Below are 19933 nucleotides of genomic sequence, written 5' to 3'. Positions count from 1 at the left end.
TTGCTCGACCGGTGGGAAAAACCAGCAGGTAAGCCGCACTGGACTATACACTGCAGGGCTCACATCATGATGAAAAAGTTGCGGCTTATAGTCCAAAAAATAAGGTAAATGCTCAAGTTCAAGAGGTTTACTAGAAAACATACCCTAACACACAAAAATCTAAACGTGTGCTGTATGATTTTGGGCTATATTGTGGTTGTTATTCTTTTCAATAAAACGGCTCAAAAACTAAAAGCTATTTTAAATTGAGTAAAATAGGCCTGAGTTGTCTAACCCTTTCAGGCTCAAATTGTTTTTTTTTTTCTTTCTGTCAGAAAAATCCCAATTGACTTGTTTCCTAAAATCATACAATATGAACTCAAAGGAATCTGGGGAGACCCAAGATATTGTTTGTCAATTTGACAAAACAGGGCTTGCCACTGCAGGGCTTGCCCAGCATTATTTGTATAGTTCTTGGTCCTTGGGGTATTTTTAGGCAAATGCTTGCCACAGACATTTTAGTTTTCAAATCATCAAAGGGCATAGTATGCCTCCTTATTGCATTATTCATATCCAATATTACAGTCATTCATTGATGGTTTATCATTCTCAGTGGAACAATTTTTGCAATGCTTGTACTTACGTTTGTATGTTTACAGCATGTTCATAGTCTGGCTGTTTGAATGACATGAATGTCCTGAAAGTTACATTAAATTGGTACAAGTCCTTTACAGTTTGTAACGTGTAAGCCTCTTTTGAACAATTATATATTGTCTTGCTTCTGAGTGCCATGACAAATGGCTCCGACCTGGAATCGGGGTCAGGGTCGTAGTGGTGTTCCATTACCCTATTTTCTATCTTTCTCTGCCTTGGATAGGGTAGAAAAGCAATAGAGAGACTGTTTCAACACTAAGGAGCATTAATCACAGATTGAGCTGAAAAATGAAAACATTCATCTACCCCTGGAGATCGAGTAATGAAAAACGGACAGGAAAATGCAGTTAAGATGAGAAAAACTGTGCAGTCAAGCTGTTTTGGCCAGATGCGGATGTGCAGCAGACACTAACAGCAGTTGTACCCTTGCACAGAGGTTGGAAAAATATGACATGGAAGATCCGGGTCCGCCGTGGAGCAAGAGGGAAATCCATCTTTTTACCTTCTCGGGAGAACAGTGTTGGCAGGAAGTCTTTTTGGTCGTAGGAAAACGACAGGCTCCATTTTAGGTGCATCCACTGATTGATTAGGCCCTCTGGGTAGGCGAGGAGGCTGATTGGGAAGGCCCTATCTCTTCTCTCCAGACACCTCCGTGCTATGTGCATATATGTGTCTGTATTTATGAGAAAATATACACCTTTGGCGAGTGACACAAAACTAATTTTAGAAACGGTTTTAGTAGGATCAGAGTTATTACAGGAAACCTGTCAAGTGCCCATAACGACATATGCGTCTCAAAATACAACCGTTGTTCTCTACTATTAAACACGTTAGAAAAATACATATGAATGTATAATCATTTCTTGTAAGATTAAAAAATGTTTGTTTTAGATACATGACACCATGTTTTTGGATGTGGATCTGGGAAGATGGCATGTTAAGTTTGTCACCAACACCGAGTTCCAATGTAACCTTTCACACTGGCCATCAAATCAAACATTTTGTCATCGTATTTCCCAGCTAGCTTTAAGTGGCCTATTTAGGTTAGGAAGTTGTAGTCAACCAGGATGTCTTTTTCTCCAGAGACTTTCCTTCCAAGCCACCTTGTGTTTAAAGTTATTGTTGCACAGACGTCGCCATGCGTCTTTTCAAAAAGTGGGTCTGAAAAAGGACACAAATAAATCACTGTACTACTGTTTTGCACCTGGTGCGTCAATTTGCTGGGAATCCAGTGTGAAAGAGGGTATGCTGTCAGAAGTATAAGAGAGAGGATTAGAGGAAGGTTTACCCCCGAAACTGACTCCTCACTTTGTTGAAAACGATTAATTTTACAAAAATATTGTAAAATTGTAGAATATTAAATGAGCAACATTAGAGGTGTATCAATTATTATAAGCTGTAAAATTCTTTCTTATGATTGTACATGTTGTCAATCTAGCCTCATTACTGTAATTCTATTATGTGCAGTGCTTGTGCTTTGCGGCAAACGAAAATGTTGAAAAATCTATAATTTCAAGAAATACAGCAGCCTATTTCATGAGAAAATAATATGGAATATGTATAGCATGTACATTCATTACCGGCATGGATGTCGACAAGTGGGGGTAGAAACAGTGAAAGGCGTAGTTCCATGCTGTTATCTCACAACAGTCGTCACTTGGGTAAAGAAAGCTTGGGATAATATCCCAAGTAATTTTCTTTCAAAACATCCATTTCAAACAAATTGGATGTCTCCGAAGATGACGAGAAGGGTAACAAAGATGTTTGAAAAAATGACGAGATGGATGAATAGGACGTCCGGGGGTTAAATGGGAGGTGCTATTTTTTCGTGTCAGATAGAGATGATGACTTTTACGGCTTTTAGACAAATTAATATTCAGCCGCGTCAAAAAAATAAAGCAGTGAAATTTCAAATCATTTTATTGTTACAACATTAGTTTCAGCATTTGCGTCAACAACACACACACGAACCTTGGGGATTTTCCTCTTAATAGTCTCACATTTACATCAACCCTAGAGTGTGAAATCAGGGAAACAGCAACTAACTAGCATGGCATGTTAATTACCATTAAGTCTCTTATGGACGCCTTTGCTTCTCTCGTTCCGAAAACATTGTCTCTTCTATGAGATGCTCATTCAGTTTTGAATGAGTGCTTGCTGACACTAATATGAGTTACTTCAACCATTTGTCAAATCCCCCTGCATCTGACAGCCATTTCCAGATTTCCCTTTCAAGACATTTTGAGTCTGTATAATTATGTTGAGGAACCCTTCAAAACATCAATTTTGGTTCTGTGAAATTGTATAAACAATCATACATTCGCCCATAGTACTAATGCTGCTAGATCTAGGCATAAATCAGATAACTTTAAAAAGCACAAGAATGTCGATCATCGGCAACTGGCCTGCTCCCATCCAATTATGGGATGATCATTACTAGTGATTTTGTTTTTCCTTTTTGTTAGTCTCATTTTTATATATTCATAAGATAAAGGTGTGTTGCTCATTCCTTCCCTTGGGCTATGTTGTATACATAGTTTTAAGTGTAAATCTACAGGCACTTTGCTCATCAACATGAGAACAATGGCTTTCAGCAGTGAGTTGTTTTTCTTGGAAAGAATCTCATCCAAAACCGGGCCAATTCAAACACTCATCTTAATCTGCATTTAAAAAGGGCCAGGGAAGATGATTTTGTTTATCCGTCATTCCCTTTTTAAAATTCACTCTGGGCCTTCCTTATTAGTGTCTCAATGGTTATAAGGTCAATGCACCTTGGCGTGAATGAAAAATTCTCTGCAACTCGGCTTGCTGAAATCTATCTTGAGGGATCATCTCAGTAAATTAAATTAAATGGACATTGGAGAGATTTTCTTTCACTTGATTTTATGAAGATGACAGTTGAGAGACCTATGTCTCACACCGAGTCAATATCTCCCATAGCTGTTCAGTTGAGTTGAGATCAGGTGACCGTGAAGGTCATGGTGTATGCATAATTTTCAAACCAGCAAAATACTGATTTATTCAGGTCTTGACTTTAATAGGTCACATGTATGTATTCTAGCCTGTTAGAGCCTGGTATGCGTGCCTCTACCCTTTCATCTGCTTCTGCCCATCCAAGCACGCAAGAGGCAGTTTTGGGAGTATCCACATTAAAACGACCCCTGTTTCAAAGCTCAATTGGCCTTCATAGAGTATTTGAACCCTGAAAGAGACTTGACTCTCACATGTTTTTGCAGATTCTCTATTCTGCTGGGATATCTTTTTAAAAGCATCCTTTTGTTCCTCAAACAGTTGGACAGAAAGTGAGTCTAGTAGTGGGGGTGTTGGGCTAGTTATGAGTTTCAAGGACTTTTACCACCTGCTCTGGAAAAATTATGCATAGAACAGCTTCCAAAAATATGACTGTCGCTCCCATGAGCTCTGATCTTCTGTTTGTCTGATTCCTGGTAGTGACGATGCCCACCAGCATTTTTCCGGAGAGTGGTTGAACGATTGTACCCAAGTCTGGTAATAGAAAATAGCTTTCGGTTTTGCCACTCTTCATCTAAATAAAACATGTTAAGATACATATTTAACATTGCTGGGTTTTTGCTGAGGGGGCCGAAATACCCGTCTACCACTTTTTCATTTTATACAGTATAATGCTTTAGATCCGTTTGTCTATAGGATGATAGTGGAGAGGTGATGCTTACATGCTCACGGAATGAGACAGCCTCTCCAAAATTGATTACCTTTACCACTGTTCTAACCGATTAAATTTAACATCAAGTTAAAAAAAAAAAATCATTTGTCGATCTCAAAATCGTTGCTACAGCACAGCAAGTATACAGTATAGCGCTCAAAGGTCTAATGGTGAAAAGAGTACTGAATGAATGGAAAATGATTGGATGGCGCAGAGGGAAAAGGACAAAATAACAGCCCGTGTATAAATGTAGCATCATACATGTTCTCTGCAAGCATTCATGCAGACTGAAACTACAGGTCCATTTTAATGTATAGTTCACCGTACGTGTGTGTGGGAGGCAAGACTTCGGTGGGATAAATGGGGAAGGTTGAAAGCAAGAGAGTAATATGTCACTTAGTATTGTGATGCCATGCATGTGCATGCAATGCATGCTTTGACTGAGCCCCAGTGAACTCTGTGTGGAAGGACCCTGGGGAGGACGTTAAGACTCCTCTCTACGCCATGCACCGTCTTCATGGCGTTTTGATTGGTGGAGACGAGCTGTGGACATGCCAAAACCCATTTTAGTATGTGCACAGAGGCACAGGATTGCCTTTTGTACAACTGACTGCATCGTTAACATCTATTCTGCTCTATCTCTGTAAGCGTCTATGTGCTGCTGTTAAGCTGCAGCATATCCTTTGCTTCAAGGTCAATGATAACCATCTACTTCAGTGTTTATACAGACATATGCTCACATAGTCTTAGCAAGATACCGAAAATGTGACTTTGATACACCTGCATAAAGTATCTCAGTACTAATACTGGAATAATGGCAGAAACCATGGCAGAATCCTAAAACTATCCTAAAAAAAAGACTCATAGATAAACAAAAAAACATGGGACTTAAAATTCGTTTGAGTAACTAAAAAAGCCAGTAAAAGATAATAAATTTTGATCATGAAATTATCTATTTCTATCCATCTGGGGTATCCATCTATAGGTTACTCATATGCTTACCAGGAGATAGTGTTTGGTGTACTCCTAAGTGTTGCTCCAACCTTAAAAACATCACCGTCTGTATATGCACACAGTCTGAGGTGAATTTTCCGTCAGTGTAAAGTAGACTAAGAATTACAGTAGCTGCCTTGGCTATTTGCCTAATGTGCTCAGAGAAGGAGTGCAAGCCACCTGCCGGCCGGTTGACCCTCGAGTGTTCAGTAGGTACTTGACCCTTCTTTTCTACTTTGCAAAGGCTGTGTAATAGGCAAAACTCAAATACACTTACCAAAGGCAGGGTGGGTAGATTAACACCACCATGAGAATTTACAGGTGTGCAAGCTCTAGCATACTATGAGATAGGGAATAGAGGTTTGCCGAATTCGATTGCAGAACTTCTGTGTAAAGTCTTGGCCAGCCTAAATATTTCAGGTGGCTATCGTCTCATCACCACTCTGTCAGATTTTTTTTTTTTTTTTTAACGCTATCTGCTACTCAACTCTAAGCTCTCTGAGGAAATTGAAAAACGTTCCAAGTTTAAGCGAAAAGTGACAATGCTGCACCGCATTGTGCCTTTACTGTTTGTCTGAGTTAACGTAAATTATCGGGGTAATTTTTTTTCTTGCATATCAGGAGATTTGACATCAACAGATTGTCGCATTCTGCTCTGACCCAGTGACATTAACTTGAGCTCATCATTTGACAAGTTCTTCCTGAAAGGCACATGCAGATCAATCTACTGTAACACCCCTGGTGCAGCATTGTTTAATATAATTAGTCCTCAAACAATGAACTTATATCATGTATCAATCTCATTACCTTTAGAAACACATTTTAACTTTGCATACCACTTTAATGGAAGTAACCTTTGTTACAGCATCATTGACATGCACATACAAATGAGTAAACAAGGTCGCTTGGTTAGGACGTTACTCAGTGTCAGTTGACAAACCTGTAAGTGGAAACATTCTATTATCAATCATGAATAGCATCACCAATACAACACTGTATAAAAAAGAGCATGCCTTTTTGTGGTAAGATATTCAAATGCCTCCATGCAAAGTAGTTTATTGCACATCCATAACCTTGAAATGTTCCATGTCAGGGCAAAGAATCTGAAAGAATCCATCCACCAAACAGCCGTAGTGATGAGTCCGTGTTAATACTGCTCATTAATTTAAAATGTAGGGGGTGGGGGGCGCAAAACAGAATATTGCTGTTTCATCAATGTAATTACCATAAGCAATTCCACATCAAATGTTCTTCTGATTAAGTATGCATATTATTAGGATAAAAGGATAGTGTGCGGCAAGTGCTCATGCCGGACATGAGCATGATTCCTCTCTCTTTTTCCCCTGTTCGCCTTCGCTCGGCTCACTTCATATTCTGTACAACATTGCAATACTGTTACATCCCAGACTTTGACTAGTCAGGCTGATTCCTACTGGGTTGTTTCTACTGTGCAAGGTGCTGGATATCATGCAAGAATGACAAGTGGAGCGATCACACAATCATACCCCATGATGTGACTGGTTGTACTGTACGTGGGGACACCCCCTTTCAAAATCTGGTAGTGAAAATGGCACTAAACGCTTGCCTTTTGTTGTTAAGAAGAAACATATATTTATTCGTTCCAAAACTGGTGGGATATCTGTAGGTTTTGGCCCTCCTATTTTGCTCTATTCTTCTGCATCTCTTGGAGTTCTATTTTCCCTTTGCCCAAGCTGCCATTCATCTCATTCTCTAACTACTTGCTCTTGCACGGCTGGAGCCTAAGCACAGCAACAGTGCGGGCGATAACATCTACAGATGTGCTGCCAACCAGATAAGAACCAAGAAGCAGCATGCCCCTCTCTAGCAAACAACAGGGTGCACTGAAATATGTGGTGGGAAGATGAAGAAGAAATAGGAGGGGTGGAGATAAACTTCAAGCAGCTGAAGATAAATTAAAGCATAGCTTGAGAAATGGGGCGTTGGGAAGGAAAGGTGAATGATGTATTTGGGCGGATGTGTAGAGGTTATCCAATTAGCTGATGTTTGTTTGTCTGTCCGCCGCATTAGAGGTGTGTTTAACATTTATCACGTAACCCTAAGGCCTGTTTGCAATTCTATTTCGAAAAACAGATCTTGAGCTTCATTTCCACGCACAAATTTGATTCGGTTCAGTTTCGGGGCCTGTTTTTTAAAAATCTTTATAAACATTTTTTTGAAATAATTTTCCGCTGCAGGTCTGTACATGATTGTTTATCACCTATTGCGCAATGGTGATTCGATTTCTTAATAAATATGAGTTAATAATGATTTGGAAGCAAAGATTCCTGGCTCCCTTAAATCCCACCTTTCACCATGTGGCTTCCGCACATTTTTCATGATGTCATCCCAGCTCACCACTGACTGCTAGGAGTATGTGGCTGTGTGTATAGTAAACGGTACTAGGGCGGTAGTCAATGAGTGACATAAGTAAATGAGGACCCTGACATTTTCTCTGATTGGAGGAGCGTAATGAGCAAAATGCTCCGAGATGCAAACAAATATCATGTGTAGCATAGCCCATTTTAATGTTTTCCTCCTTGCAAAGATTGACAAACTTGATAACTTGAACTGTCCCTCCATGTCTTCAGTTTAATGGATACCCTCTGCAGTTGTCGCATTGTTTCCCAACCAGGATAATACATAACCTTCAGGGTCCTTTGAGTATTAATTCCTCCCCAAAAACATTCCCAAAGTGTTGTTTTCCTCCTTTCAGCCGTCTTTTAGCATTCCTCCTTTTTTCTGCTCTCTAAGCGTCAACCCGTACTGAACCAAGAAAATGACTAGGTCCTTTCTCTTTTGCATATAAGATTGAGTATCGCATTTGTACCACCCGTGTAGACTAAACATGTGCCCACTTTCTCAAAGAGCCAGCGGGACGTACGACAAGTGTATCCAGGAAAAGCGCTGTGAGCGTAAAACCTTGGCCGAGATGCTGTCTGGCTACCTGCTCTTCAGAATTTTTTACTGTGTTCACTGCTGCGCGCTTGCCTGCACAAGTGTATTATATTCTACTAAATCATTAGATACTCATGATATGATAAAAATGTTCAGAGGTACGCAAGCCACAATGATTGGGAACCACTGGCGATGACGTGAGTATCAAGTATCTTACATGCATAACATCCAGTTACAGCAGGGGTGTCAAACTCATTCTTATCGAGGGCCATTATGCCGATACGGTTTCTGTCAGAGGGCCGGCATGACTGTGATAAAATACATTTTGGGTGTATTTGTCACACTTCCAACTAGTTTTGAAATCAGAGAGAGGGTGAGGGCAAAAAGCGCTTGCCTCCCCCCCCCCAAACAATTTCAAATTGACTTACAAATGTGATATTTCGATTGGAAACTTGAATTGGAAAGGGCGTTTCGCGGGCCGCGTGAAACGATGCGGCGGGCCGGATCTGGCCCCCGGGCCTTGAGTTTGACACCTGTGAGTTACAGTATGTGGAGAGTCAAACTCCAAACGCAAGAACTTTTTTTTTCAATTGTCCATTGCAGTCAGCGGGGCAGATTTAGGTTTCTTTTTTCACCGCTGTCAACAAAAGTGTGCTTTTACTTTTTAAGTCATAATCTCCGAGGTGTACACTATATTTCATATGTCATTCTTTCTTAAACGCCCAAGCATCTACGAAAGGTTTTACGGTAGTCTCCCATGGCACGATCGCCTCCAAGGTCAGGTTGTTCTTTTCAGCGCGCTCCGAAGCCAAGAGACATTTTTCAACGAGTGAGAAAATAAGAACTCGTCTGGGGCCAACTCTTGCGGAATGTCATCGATCCATCTTCATTTCATTTTTCAGTTGAGCAAAGGGTTATTGCTTCTCAACTCTAATAAACTGCTGTTCTTGCCACTTACCACCGACTGTGTCTGTGCATGCACTTCGTGTGATCTGTCCCTTTTGCTGATAAAGATAAATATGCGGGGATGACACAGCCAGGCTGCATTTCAACATTATGGCAGTACAGTAAGTGTTATGCTTTGGCTTCATGCATAATGAAGTACCTAAGTGATAAATTGAAACATTCAAACAATAATTATTTTCTATTGCCTTATTAATATTAAGGGAACCAGCAGAAATGAGTTTTCTGTGTTGGGATCACTCATCGCAATGCACAACAAGTTCAATTAGGAGAGGTTTTAAGGGATTGTCCAAATGATAAAATATTTACATTTGACTACAAACAAAAAAACTAATGCATCAGTTCTTGCTATTTTTAGTTTTCGTGAAAATGTGTCATTATGTTTCATTGTACTATAATTATTTGTAGTGTACATCTCACCAATTAAAGATGATTCCATGCATATCTTAATGCTCAATTAGTGCTGAATTGGCTCAATTCAGTGCATTTGCATCATTCAAATCAACACGGATTCTCTTATTCAACGCTGTTTTTATTATAACCCTAATAACTATAGTATAAAGATCATTCCAGTGGGGTTTTACTTCTTCTTGTAAACTGTTAGGACTCAATCGAATCCATTGAGTATTTTTTTTCTAATATTCCCTACAGTATATGCATACATCGCAAATGCATGCAAATCAAAGTACCTATTGGTACCTGTTCCAAGTGGGTACATTGAAGTAAGAGGTACTGAGGAAGGCCTTAGTACTGTAGAACCTTCCTGAGCGACAATGTTTTTTTTGTTTTTTTTTAATTTTGTGTGTGTGTGAAGGATGGGAGTGCACAAACTCCCAGAGTACATCAAGAGGTTCTTGAAAGTCAGGATAAGTGGCTCTAGAAAATGGATGGATAGAACATGAGGCAAAGGTGATATTTTTGGGCTATTCCATTTGTTTGTTTGTTTTAATTCCTGCCTTAGAGTGAATGTCCTTTTTGGTTTTGAATTTGGTTCCTGACAGCAAAGAATACTGCCCCCATATTTTTTTTTAAAATTTGTTTTATGTAGGTACTACCCATGATTTATTACTGATATTCTAGCATGTATTTTCAAGATTAAATCATTAATTGGGTGGTCCATGAATGATTAAACAGGCGCTTCTCAGACAAAATTAGGACTAAACAGTGTGCATCAACGACATCATGATTAAAGCATAAGGCCTTCTCATTAGTAGGAAACTAATTAAAAACATAGCAGTTTGTTGTTTTTATGGTTTATAGTTTTTGGCTTTTGGCTGCCATTTGGTTGGAAGATGGGGAACTCGTTAGACGCAGCTCACACAGCAATGGAGGTGACTATTTGAGCAGTGCTTACTGGACAGGTGCTAATTAAAGTGCCCCCATTAGTTTACTACCTGATTGTCCTCCATACCCTGCTGACTGATACATCAAAGGGATAGATAACCTTTTCCAAATTTATCATACTAGAATGTATTCCCCCTACACAATTAAACATACACAAGGTGCTGAAACAGACCGGTAACTCCTAATTACATAACGTATACAGTATTCCTTTGTATTTAAGAACAATTCAAATTAATCAATTAAACATTCAACACCGTTGAATATTAATAAGGCATAAATACTTTAACTGTCGTACCCTGAAAAAGCAGTAAGTAATTTGCCTGAATAGCATGGTTTGCCGTTATAAATAAGGCCCCAAGAAATTGTCTCCCCTGGAGCTTTGAAAACTTTCAGTTATGGAATTAATTATCACTTATGTTACAGAATGTACAAAAGGGCCTTGAACAAAAACAGGCTGAGCTAAAATAAAGCTAAGCACATATTGTAAAAAGGAATTATACGGTGCGTTCGGACTATTTTTTTTCCACATCATTATCGCCATTACGTCTCATTTAGTGAGAGAAACTTTTTGGTTCACTAAACATGAATTAGCTCACTGTGTTGAAGAAAAATATACTGTGCAGAAGAAGATTGCTTACGTAGTAGGTGGGAGCTGGTGTCCATACTGCTCTGACTGCAATAAAAAGAAGCCAAAGGACAGTTGAGGGTTGCTTATTATCGCGACTAATTTCATTTTTAAGGATTTTTCTGACATGAAGGGCCTCAATTTCAACCGCTCAATTTCAGCTATTGTTTTTCCTCACCTTTGGAGAATGACTTTCACCAATGAGTGTGGAATGGCTGTGAACTTGTTGAAATGAATGGGGGGGGGGGGGTGCTGTGGAAATAATAGGGTGGTGATAATAAAGTCCCTTGGAGGCACTGATAAATTGTGATCCACTGATTCTGCTATCATCAAAGTGAATCTTGACTTTACCTTTTTTTTTTCGCTCATGATTGCAAAATGGCTCTTGCTGCCATTGCTTGTTTCTCTGTTAAATGAGACAAGTCTGTAGCTCTAAATGGTTTATATTTGGATGGGACAAAATCATATAAATAGTCAAGTCTCAATGTTTTCAAGCAAGCATCTTATTTACATTTACATTTACATTTACTTGGGTTATAGCCAGTTACAGGTTAATCGCAATCTAGCTGTTGAAACATACATTCACGCATAAGCAGATGTGGAAAAAGTAACGAAAAATTTCCTCATGAAAAAACTAAATTCTGAACTACTCTGAAAGTCAAAATAATGCTAAAATTATTTTTAATCTACCTCCCAAATTAGTTTAAAAGTTTGATAAAGATCTTGTGTACCAATTTTGTTGTCTGGTCCTGTATTTGACAAAACAGTTCACTCAAAATCACTCTAGTTAATTTTAAAGTACAGCGCCACTTTAGGAACAGATGTGACCTCGTCATTTGTTTTATCATTGCTTAAAATTGAGTATTCTGATAAACAACTACAAATGGGCCAACATTGATAATTATTTTATTTGATTTAGAAATCGGCAATGAAATTGGCAAGAATAGTTTGTCAAACGAAGAAAATGACGTGTGCGTTGGAGAGCCGGCAGGACCAAGATGGAGGCCGCTGCTTTAATCGGATGGCAAAGACTGATATTGAATGCATTTTGCCACCAACACCAACTAGCACTTGATCAAATTGAAGAAACGCTCTAAAATACTTAACTTTAAAGGCTGATTTACATGCATTTTGTCACCCACAAATATTAGTTGCTTGATCAAGAAGTGTGTGCGTGCTCCCGAAGTTTTTCGCCACACAGAAGACAGTTCTTTCCTCATTGAAATGTAATCCAGACGTTGCCTTGATATTTTGCTATTCAAATCTGGATATTCTCTACTTTACACGGTTCCAGACAAACTTGTGTGAAAAATTAAATCAATCATCTAAACCCTCTTTTTTGACATCCCTGTAGAATGTATATATGCATAAACAAAGAGAGCGAGAAGTACATATATTACAAAAATGTATGTTTTTAAAATTGAAAACTTGGATTTAATCTCTAACATAATTTCATTCTTTAGTTTGAAAATCAACACATCTGTAACATGGAATATGCCGTTTCTTGGGTGAAAGGCAACTATTCTGCAAGGCGTTTACTAATGCACTGAATCTAGGAGGGGGGGGGGGGGGGGGGATCTTTGAATCCCTCTGCATATTCCATTAAGCCGCTCATTGTTATTCTGTGCTGGGTGTTATTTCACAGCGGCAGGGAGCGACTGTGCAATTTAAGTGCTTGCTTGTTGATGTGCATGTGTCGTTACACTTACTCTATATGTAAGTGCTCATTTGACAGTCAGAATGCTAAAACTGATCGATACATCCATGCAATAGCTTTACTCTGTGTGTAGTATGTCTGTAAAATAGGTTTTGGGCTAAAGGGTTCCGCCTCCATTGATATATTGGGGGAGGGGGGCGAGGTGGGTGACCAAACAATTTACAAATACATTTCATAAGCTTAAAATTCTGTTGGGACTGACTGTATTACTCGGGTGTACAAGTCGACCTCGTGCTTTAGTCGATACCCCCTTTTCTTACTTTATTTTGAGTGAATTTGACAAAAACGTGTATAAGTCTACCCCTGACTTAGGTGGTTACACATATCATGGCTGTTCAATTAAAGCACATGTGTGTGTTATTAAAATGATGAAATTATGGCACTTAGACACATTTCTTCTTTGGATATTGAATAACATTCTGTTGCAGTTTTTTTGGGGGTCGGGACAAGTGCGAGGCAATGCACGCCCACACGTAGACGTAAATACTGAAAGTAATGTTACAACAATACTCGACTTGTGCATGGAGAAATATGGTACCTGGGGTTACAAGAATTTCTGATGAGTCTTTACCACCTCATAGGCCCGGTGTAGCACCATCACTAAGTAAGTTTGGTCATTGAGAGGAACAATGCATCTGTTGTTGCCATTGGATTAATGCTGGATGATAGAGAAAATCTTTCATTTGTTGTCGTCAGTGTTACATTTTAATTCATGAGGTTATTCTTGTGAATACCCTCAACTGCATCTTCTATTTTGATCATTCTTTTACTATGCTTTCCTTGAAGTACTTCACCGGTGTTCACATAAGGGGCATACGAAGCTCCCATCTCATCTACTTTTCAAGCAGCCAACCACACACAATCTACTTTTTTTTTTTTTTTTCCGAGGATGTTGGCGGGTCAGCAAGCGTAGATGGTGACCTAAAATTATGGGCCGTTGATACAGTGCACAGCACAACAAGTAAGGAGAAAATATTAGCTTAGTCTTTTGATGGACAACACCTGCAAAACGTTATCTAGTGACTACAACACAAACCCATAGCCACAAAAGATGTCTTTACAATAGATTGATAAACATAACACGACCCAATTTCTTTAATTAAGTTCTACTGCTTCATTCATTGAGAAAATTGGGAGGGCAACATAAACGTCTTAGCTGGTTGATATCGACATTGACAGAGCCTTGCGCATGATGTGACATCACCATGCAATCAAAACTTTGACTTGGTAAGGATCAAAATTTGTTTTGAGAGCTCGTTTCTTGCGCTCGGTCTTTTGCACTCTCCTGTAATAGTGAATCAACCCCTCGCCCTGTTCTGAGTCGTCGTAAAATTCCAACAGCTTTCAAATTACTTGGAGTAGAGCAATTTCCATTCAGTCACAATTTTTTCTCTCTAAACTCAATTTCTAGTTTGGTTTCCCAACATGTTCGGTAAACTAGACCATTCTTGGCACATACTGTGAGAGCCATTCCATCATAAAAGCGCTGCCCGATTGTTTCGACATAATGAGTGGTTAGTATTTGCCTCTTTTCACTCCGCCGCACTGTTGTTTGCTAGCTAACCTGCTAGCAGCCACCTGTTACGTAGTGTTAACCGTTTTGTATCATTGGCCGAACACCTGTCACTCACTGAGATATACTTCAAAATGAGAAAAATATTTCATGCCTAATTTATTCATTTGATTAAAAAGACTTATATGATACATTGATCATTGCAGTTTTTGTGTGCAGCTTAGATTTCTTTATGCGCAGAACATGTGTGAGTAGTGCGCAATTGCACACTCGCGCACCTTAGAAGGAACATTGATTGGAATCAATAACCGGCGTTTAAACACATAATGAAGCACATGCACGCACATCAAGGCATTTACTTGTTTGCTGGATATTACATAATGAAATGGACACATACTTATTTAGAAGAAATATTTCTACAAGGACTAAGGATTAGGTCTCGTTCTGTTATTAGTATGCATCTTGGGCAATGAGATTTTAAATAGATCCCCTTAAGTGTGTCCCTTCATACGTATCTGGCATTAAAATGCATCCCCAAACGGGCTTCATGTTACCACTTGTGATCTTGCTCTAATTTTCCCACTCTGTATGCGCACCAATACTTGCAGGTTTTGACAAGTCTCACCTGCTAGAATTGAAACAGAAGAAATGACTACAACACCTAATTAGTATTCACCGCAACCCAATCATCCAAGATGTCGTGACCACTAAAATGTCTGGTCACACTTGTTGAAGTAGGCAGTACATCAGTGTGGCCTGCAATAGAATAGTATTGTGTCCACACTGCTAGTAGAAGATGGTCGCACTTTCCTTGCAAGGAATGAAATATCTTGTCACGTCTGCTAATGACTTTCAGGGCCATCTCTCTCGTGTGCGCTTTGGGCCAAATGTCATCTCTCACATGCAACACGAAGCCAAACTTGTATCACTGGTTATTAGCCCTGAGACCTTTGTTTTCAAACTCATCCTCTCAAATGCCAGGCCTCTTTGGGCCAAAGAATTTCAATTTCTCTATTCTTGAGACTCAAAACTTTGACATCTCACCTGGCTGCCTCAATTGGACTGTTACTCCTACACTAGAGGCATAGTTGTCATCGTTTGGAAACATTGAAACATCCGGCTCCAATGAAGCAATAAGAAATGTGAAGCTTTCTATCGAACTTTCTATCGATCGTTATACTGTATGTTTTGATCAAGTACATGAAAAGTCTTACAAAACATATTCAATGCAATTCAAAACAATACTCATAGCCGTTACTGAACCCCAGTACTGTTCAATGTTAGTCATTGAGCTTATGGCTGCTCTGAGCATAGCCAGCAAAGATCAAAGTCCACAAAACTGCTAATGCTAAGATTCTTGGGATCGTTGCTATGTATGAAAATTTTAAATCAAATTAAAATATCATAAGCCAGATCCGTAGACCAGAATTCTCCCATTGCTTATGTATCATTCACCCAGCCTCTCATCTCGTTGTGATAAAAATCTCACTAATATTTAATTGGTTGGGGAATATGCTTCTGATCTGTAATGTTGTGCACATTGGTGCGTCAAAATCCGCCTTATGTGGTTGACATATCAATATTTCTTGAACAGTGTCCAATTAAAAAACAAAAACACATTTTTAAGTTACCGACTATAGCACCACTGGTCCTCGGCCCCATACCGGTCTGTGGATTAACTGGTACCAGGCCCGCACCTGAAATAATGAACTTTTTCCAATTTATGTACAGTATTATCCGAGTCTGAAAGCTATTTTATTTTGAAAACTGGACAGATTCTCTTGTATACGTTTCGGTCACTTGAGCGCCAACATTTCACTTGGAAATAAGTTAAACAAGTAGTAAAATGATGTCTTTGGGAAAAGGGAAATGCCCACTCAAGAGACAGGTGACGAGCCTTCAACTTCGAAAAAAAAAGAACGCTTTTAACAGGCAGTACCAGGAGACTTACTTAAAATAATGACTTCTTGTGGTAAGGACTTCGAGCGCTACGTCATCCAAAAAAAAAAAAAAAATGGATTCTCTACCCTTAGTTACCAAACCAGATGAGCTTCTCAAAAGTATTGGAGTCTCCCATCTGTGTAAAGAGAGAAAAAAGCTGAGGGCCCCCATTAGTTTATTGTTAATGGTGAGCGCACATTTTATGTGCACATTATAATGGCCATTCGCATTATATAATCCCCCCTGGTCCAAATGGGACATTTGCAAACATCTGATTTTAAATTGTGCAAAACATTGAACAAGATTTTCCTCGAATTTCTGACAGTCACAGTCATTAAAAAAAACAAAAATCATATTATTTTGACAAGAAAAAAAAAAATCAAAAGACTGTTACTTGCAGTCCAAGTAAATCAAGAACAATAATCCATTCATATACATTGTGTCAAAAATATTTAGCAATGTTTTAATTCAAAATATTTTTTGTGGTACTTGGTTAATCGATGGAATCAATCAAGTTAATAGAATAATCAATTAAAAAATATTACAAAAAATATTCTCCAAACAATTGGCGATCATTTTTGTTCGCGTTGATGTCTGCTGATAAACACTCATATGCATTCACACCACAGTTTATCCCCATAGAAGTCCCTGAAGTTCAAGTTTCTATGGTTAATGGAGTGGCCTTGTTACTCATCTTCCCTAATTACCCTTTGTGGTTTACGTATTGTAGATCCTCTGTAATTAAAATAATCACATACAATTGTTTCATACTCATCCTGTGAGTGTTGGTTTCAGAGCTCCAAACACTTGAAATAATTATTTTATGCTGCGGTGAAATTGGAGATAAACACCAGCAACGCACAGAAACTCATCATTTTAAAACTCATCAATCATTTTAAATGAGTTTCTCTCAGTTCTCTCAGACGGTAAATGTTTTTTCACTCAAATACTTTTGATCTCTTAGGATTTGAAATCGGGTTGGGTGAATATCAAAATTTGATTTTGATCTAGGTTTCTCACAAGCTTAAAAACATTAAAAAGTCACGTGTTTGCTAGTTCCCGATATTGTGAAAAGTACCTTGAATGCAGCATGTTACTTGTGCAACAAGTCCGACAAATATTCACACACAAGCAGGTAACATACTTATAATACTCAAAGGCACATATTCTTCCCAATCTTTGAAAAGTGACTTATAATAAAAGGGCTCAATTGCAACATTCTTCCTCTGCTCCTGATCTCATTGTGTGTACGCCATTCGTGCACGCCATTAATCTGCCTCTTAGAGGTCAACGAAAGTACAGCAAGAGCAGCCAAAATTCATTTTTAATGTTTGTGGTTTTTATTGTATTTTACTATACCAAATTATTATTTTCCTATGTAACTATTGTATGTTGAAGTGGTCCTTGAAGTTATGTTTAAAAGAGGAGTTTCGAAGGTTTAAAGGTATTTTTATTTCCGTAAACATACATTTTCACATGATGTGGCATGAAATACTATACCCTGAGGTCCTAGCGCAGTAAATCCCAAGACGTGTGTAAAAAAAACAAATTAAAAAAAAAAAAGATAAAAATAATTTGACAGAAACGATTGAGACAAAATAGAAATGCTTATGAAATGCTTTGTGTGCAAAGATTGTGTAGTTGTGGACTGTCAGAGAAATCTCTAAAAGAAGACTAGGACAAGCCTAGCTGCTAAGCAGCAAAAAGAATAACTCAGACCAGCCAAGATTGACTTTTCTCTGCCATGGCACAGGGAAAAAAGCTTGGCGAACGAACTCATACGTTGCCGATAGCACTAATTCGTCGCTCAAGCGTCCCCGCCTGCTTTTTATTCATTCAGCAAAACAATGCACATTACAAGGCACAACTAAAGAGCCAGCCGGGCGCCACCGACAGCTGGGCCAAGGTCCTGGCTCACACTTTCCTGCGTCAACAGCTCTATCGAAGGACAGGGTCGAAATGAACTAGGATTGCATAGATGGATAACAATGCACACTATTCTAGACAAGAAATAAGCACATAATGATAACAACCTAATATAGGATTCCCTTCACATGGACTTTCCAAAAATAATTGCGTTCAAGAAAAGTGTTCAGTCTGCAGGGATCAATAGGCATGAAGTTTCGAAATGAGTGAATACCCTAATTCCCTATAAGGCACACCTTTTTTTTCCCCCAAAACTGAAGATCAAAAGTATGGGTGCGTCCTATAAATGGTAATTTAACACTTGACCTGCCACAGCGGCCGCTTTCGGCCAATACTTTAAACAGGCAAAACGCACGAAAGCGTCCGTAACAGCCATTGCATAAGTTCTAACGTATCCTGAATATTCTGAAAATTGTTGCCTGTTTCAGACTAAAAAATAGAAAAACATGTGCCTAACAAAGGCTGATTTTTCCCAGTTTAGACTCGCGGCCGTAAAAGGTTACAAATTAGATTTGTTTTTCTTTTTTCTTTTTTTTTTTTAAATTTGACACCATTTGAGAAAGATTGATCCGTCAGCTCCATAACCGCAGTTTTGATGAACATACAGTATGTACATTTTTATATCGGCCGTATTCTTACTTACAATAATTACCGTAACGGGGCGATCTAGATGGCGGATGTCTTTTGCAAGCGCTGGTTGCAGCTCACAGCAGCTCGTGTTAGCTGTTGTCAAAGCTCTATTTTTAATAAAAGAAGCGAGCAAACTGAACCACCGTCCGAGTCCTTCCTTGTTCACACAAAGGAACATCACTAAAATGGAGAAAATCATGTAAACGATGTTCTGATGTTTCCATCTGATTCAATTAATAGTGGCACGGTCTAGGTTTGTATCCATCAATCCAAACATAAAGATCGTGAATATTATTACAATAATTGAATACACAAAAACAAGTCGATATCCCGGCAACTTACACTAAATGTATTACATGTGTAAAATGTACTGTCATCACAAACTTTAAATCAATTTGAGATTGCAATTGTTGTTTAGTTTGTAACTATTCTTCACGTTACTGTAACTTTTGTCTCTTTCCCCGTTTTAAAGGAATGCCCAGGTTTGCCAGCCAGCCAGCACCTGCATCTGTGCATCAAGGCGACAACCAAGTCATGGCCTGCGATGTCAACTCGGACCTGGTGCCTTTCACCCGCTGGGAGAAAGATCGTCAGCCACTCGAGCTCAACTCCAGGCTCGTGCAGTTACCCAGCGGTGCCTTGGTGATCAGCAACGCCACAGAAAATGATTCTGGTCTTTACCGCTGCTTGGTGGAGAATGTTGGCTCATCAAAGTCTAGTGACGAGGCACAACTCCAGATCCTGCCAGGTATGTCAAGTAGGCTATCACACTCATCTATTTTTTTTTTATTACCCGATTTAAATGTTTGTTCTGACTTTTCTGCAGCAATATGAAGACTAATCCTTAAATAGTTGGCGCTTAATTGTTCACTTTAAACGGATTGTCTGTCTTGATGTTGGGCATTTTATTCTGCTAAGATTGTGAGGCAGTTTGTAATGGTTTTAAAGTGGTGGAGACCACTGTATTAAAAAAACAAAAACAAAACTGTTCCGGTAGCTCTGGTGTTTATCATAGTACAACATTTAGGAGAGCACTGCAAAGTTCAAGTT

General features: G+C 38.9%; 1 protein-coding gene across 11 annotated transcripts in view; it reads left to right on the top strand.

The window, feature by feature from the left end:
* Positions 1-19933, top strand: part of neo1a (neogenin 1a) — a 163516-nt gene that overhangs the window by 66073 nt on the left and 77510 nt on the right. For all 11 annotated transcript variants that reach the window (XM_088413297.1, XM_088413296.1, XM_088413299.1 and 8 more), the window contains exon 3: positions 19356-19631. In XM_088413297.1, coding sequence (XP_088269423.1) covers positions 19356-19631 — 276 coding nt within the window. The remainder of the gene's footprint in view (positions 1-19355; positions 19632-19933) is intronic.

Source organism: Hippichthys cyanospilos, chromosome 4, assembly GCF_059441005.1.
Source record: "Hippichthys cyanospilos isolate Australia breed blue-spotted pipefish chromosome 4, RoL_Hcya_1.0, whole genome shotgun sequence".
Taxonomy (NCBI): domain Eukaryota; kingdom Metazoa; phylum Chordata; class Actinopteri; order Syngnathiformes; family Syngnathidae; genus Hippichthys; species Hippichthys cyanospilos.
The sequence above is the reverse complement of the archived record's forward strand: the minus strand, read 5'-3'. Positions and strand labels throughout refer to the sequence as shown.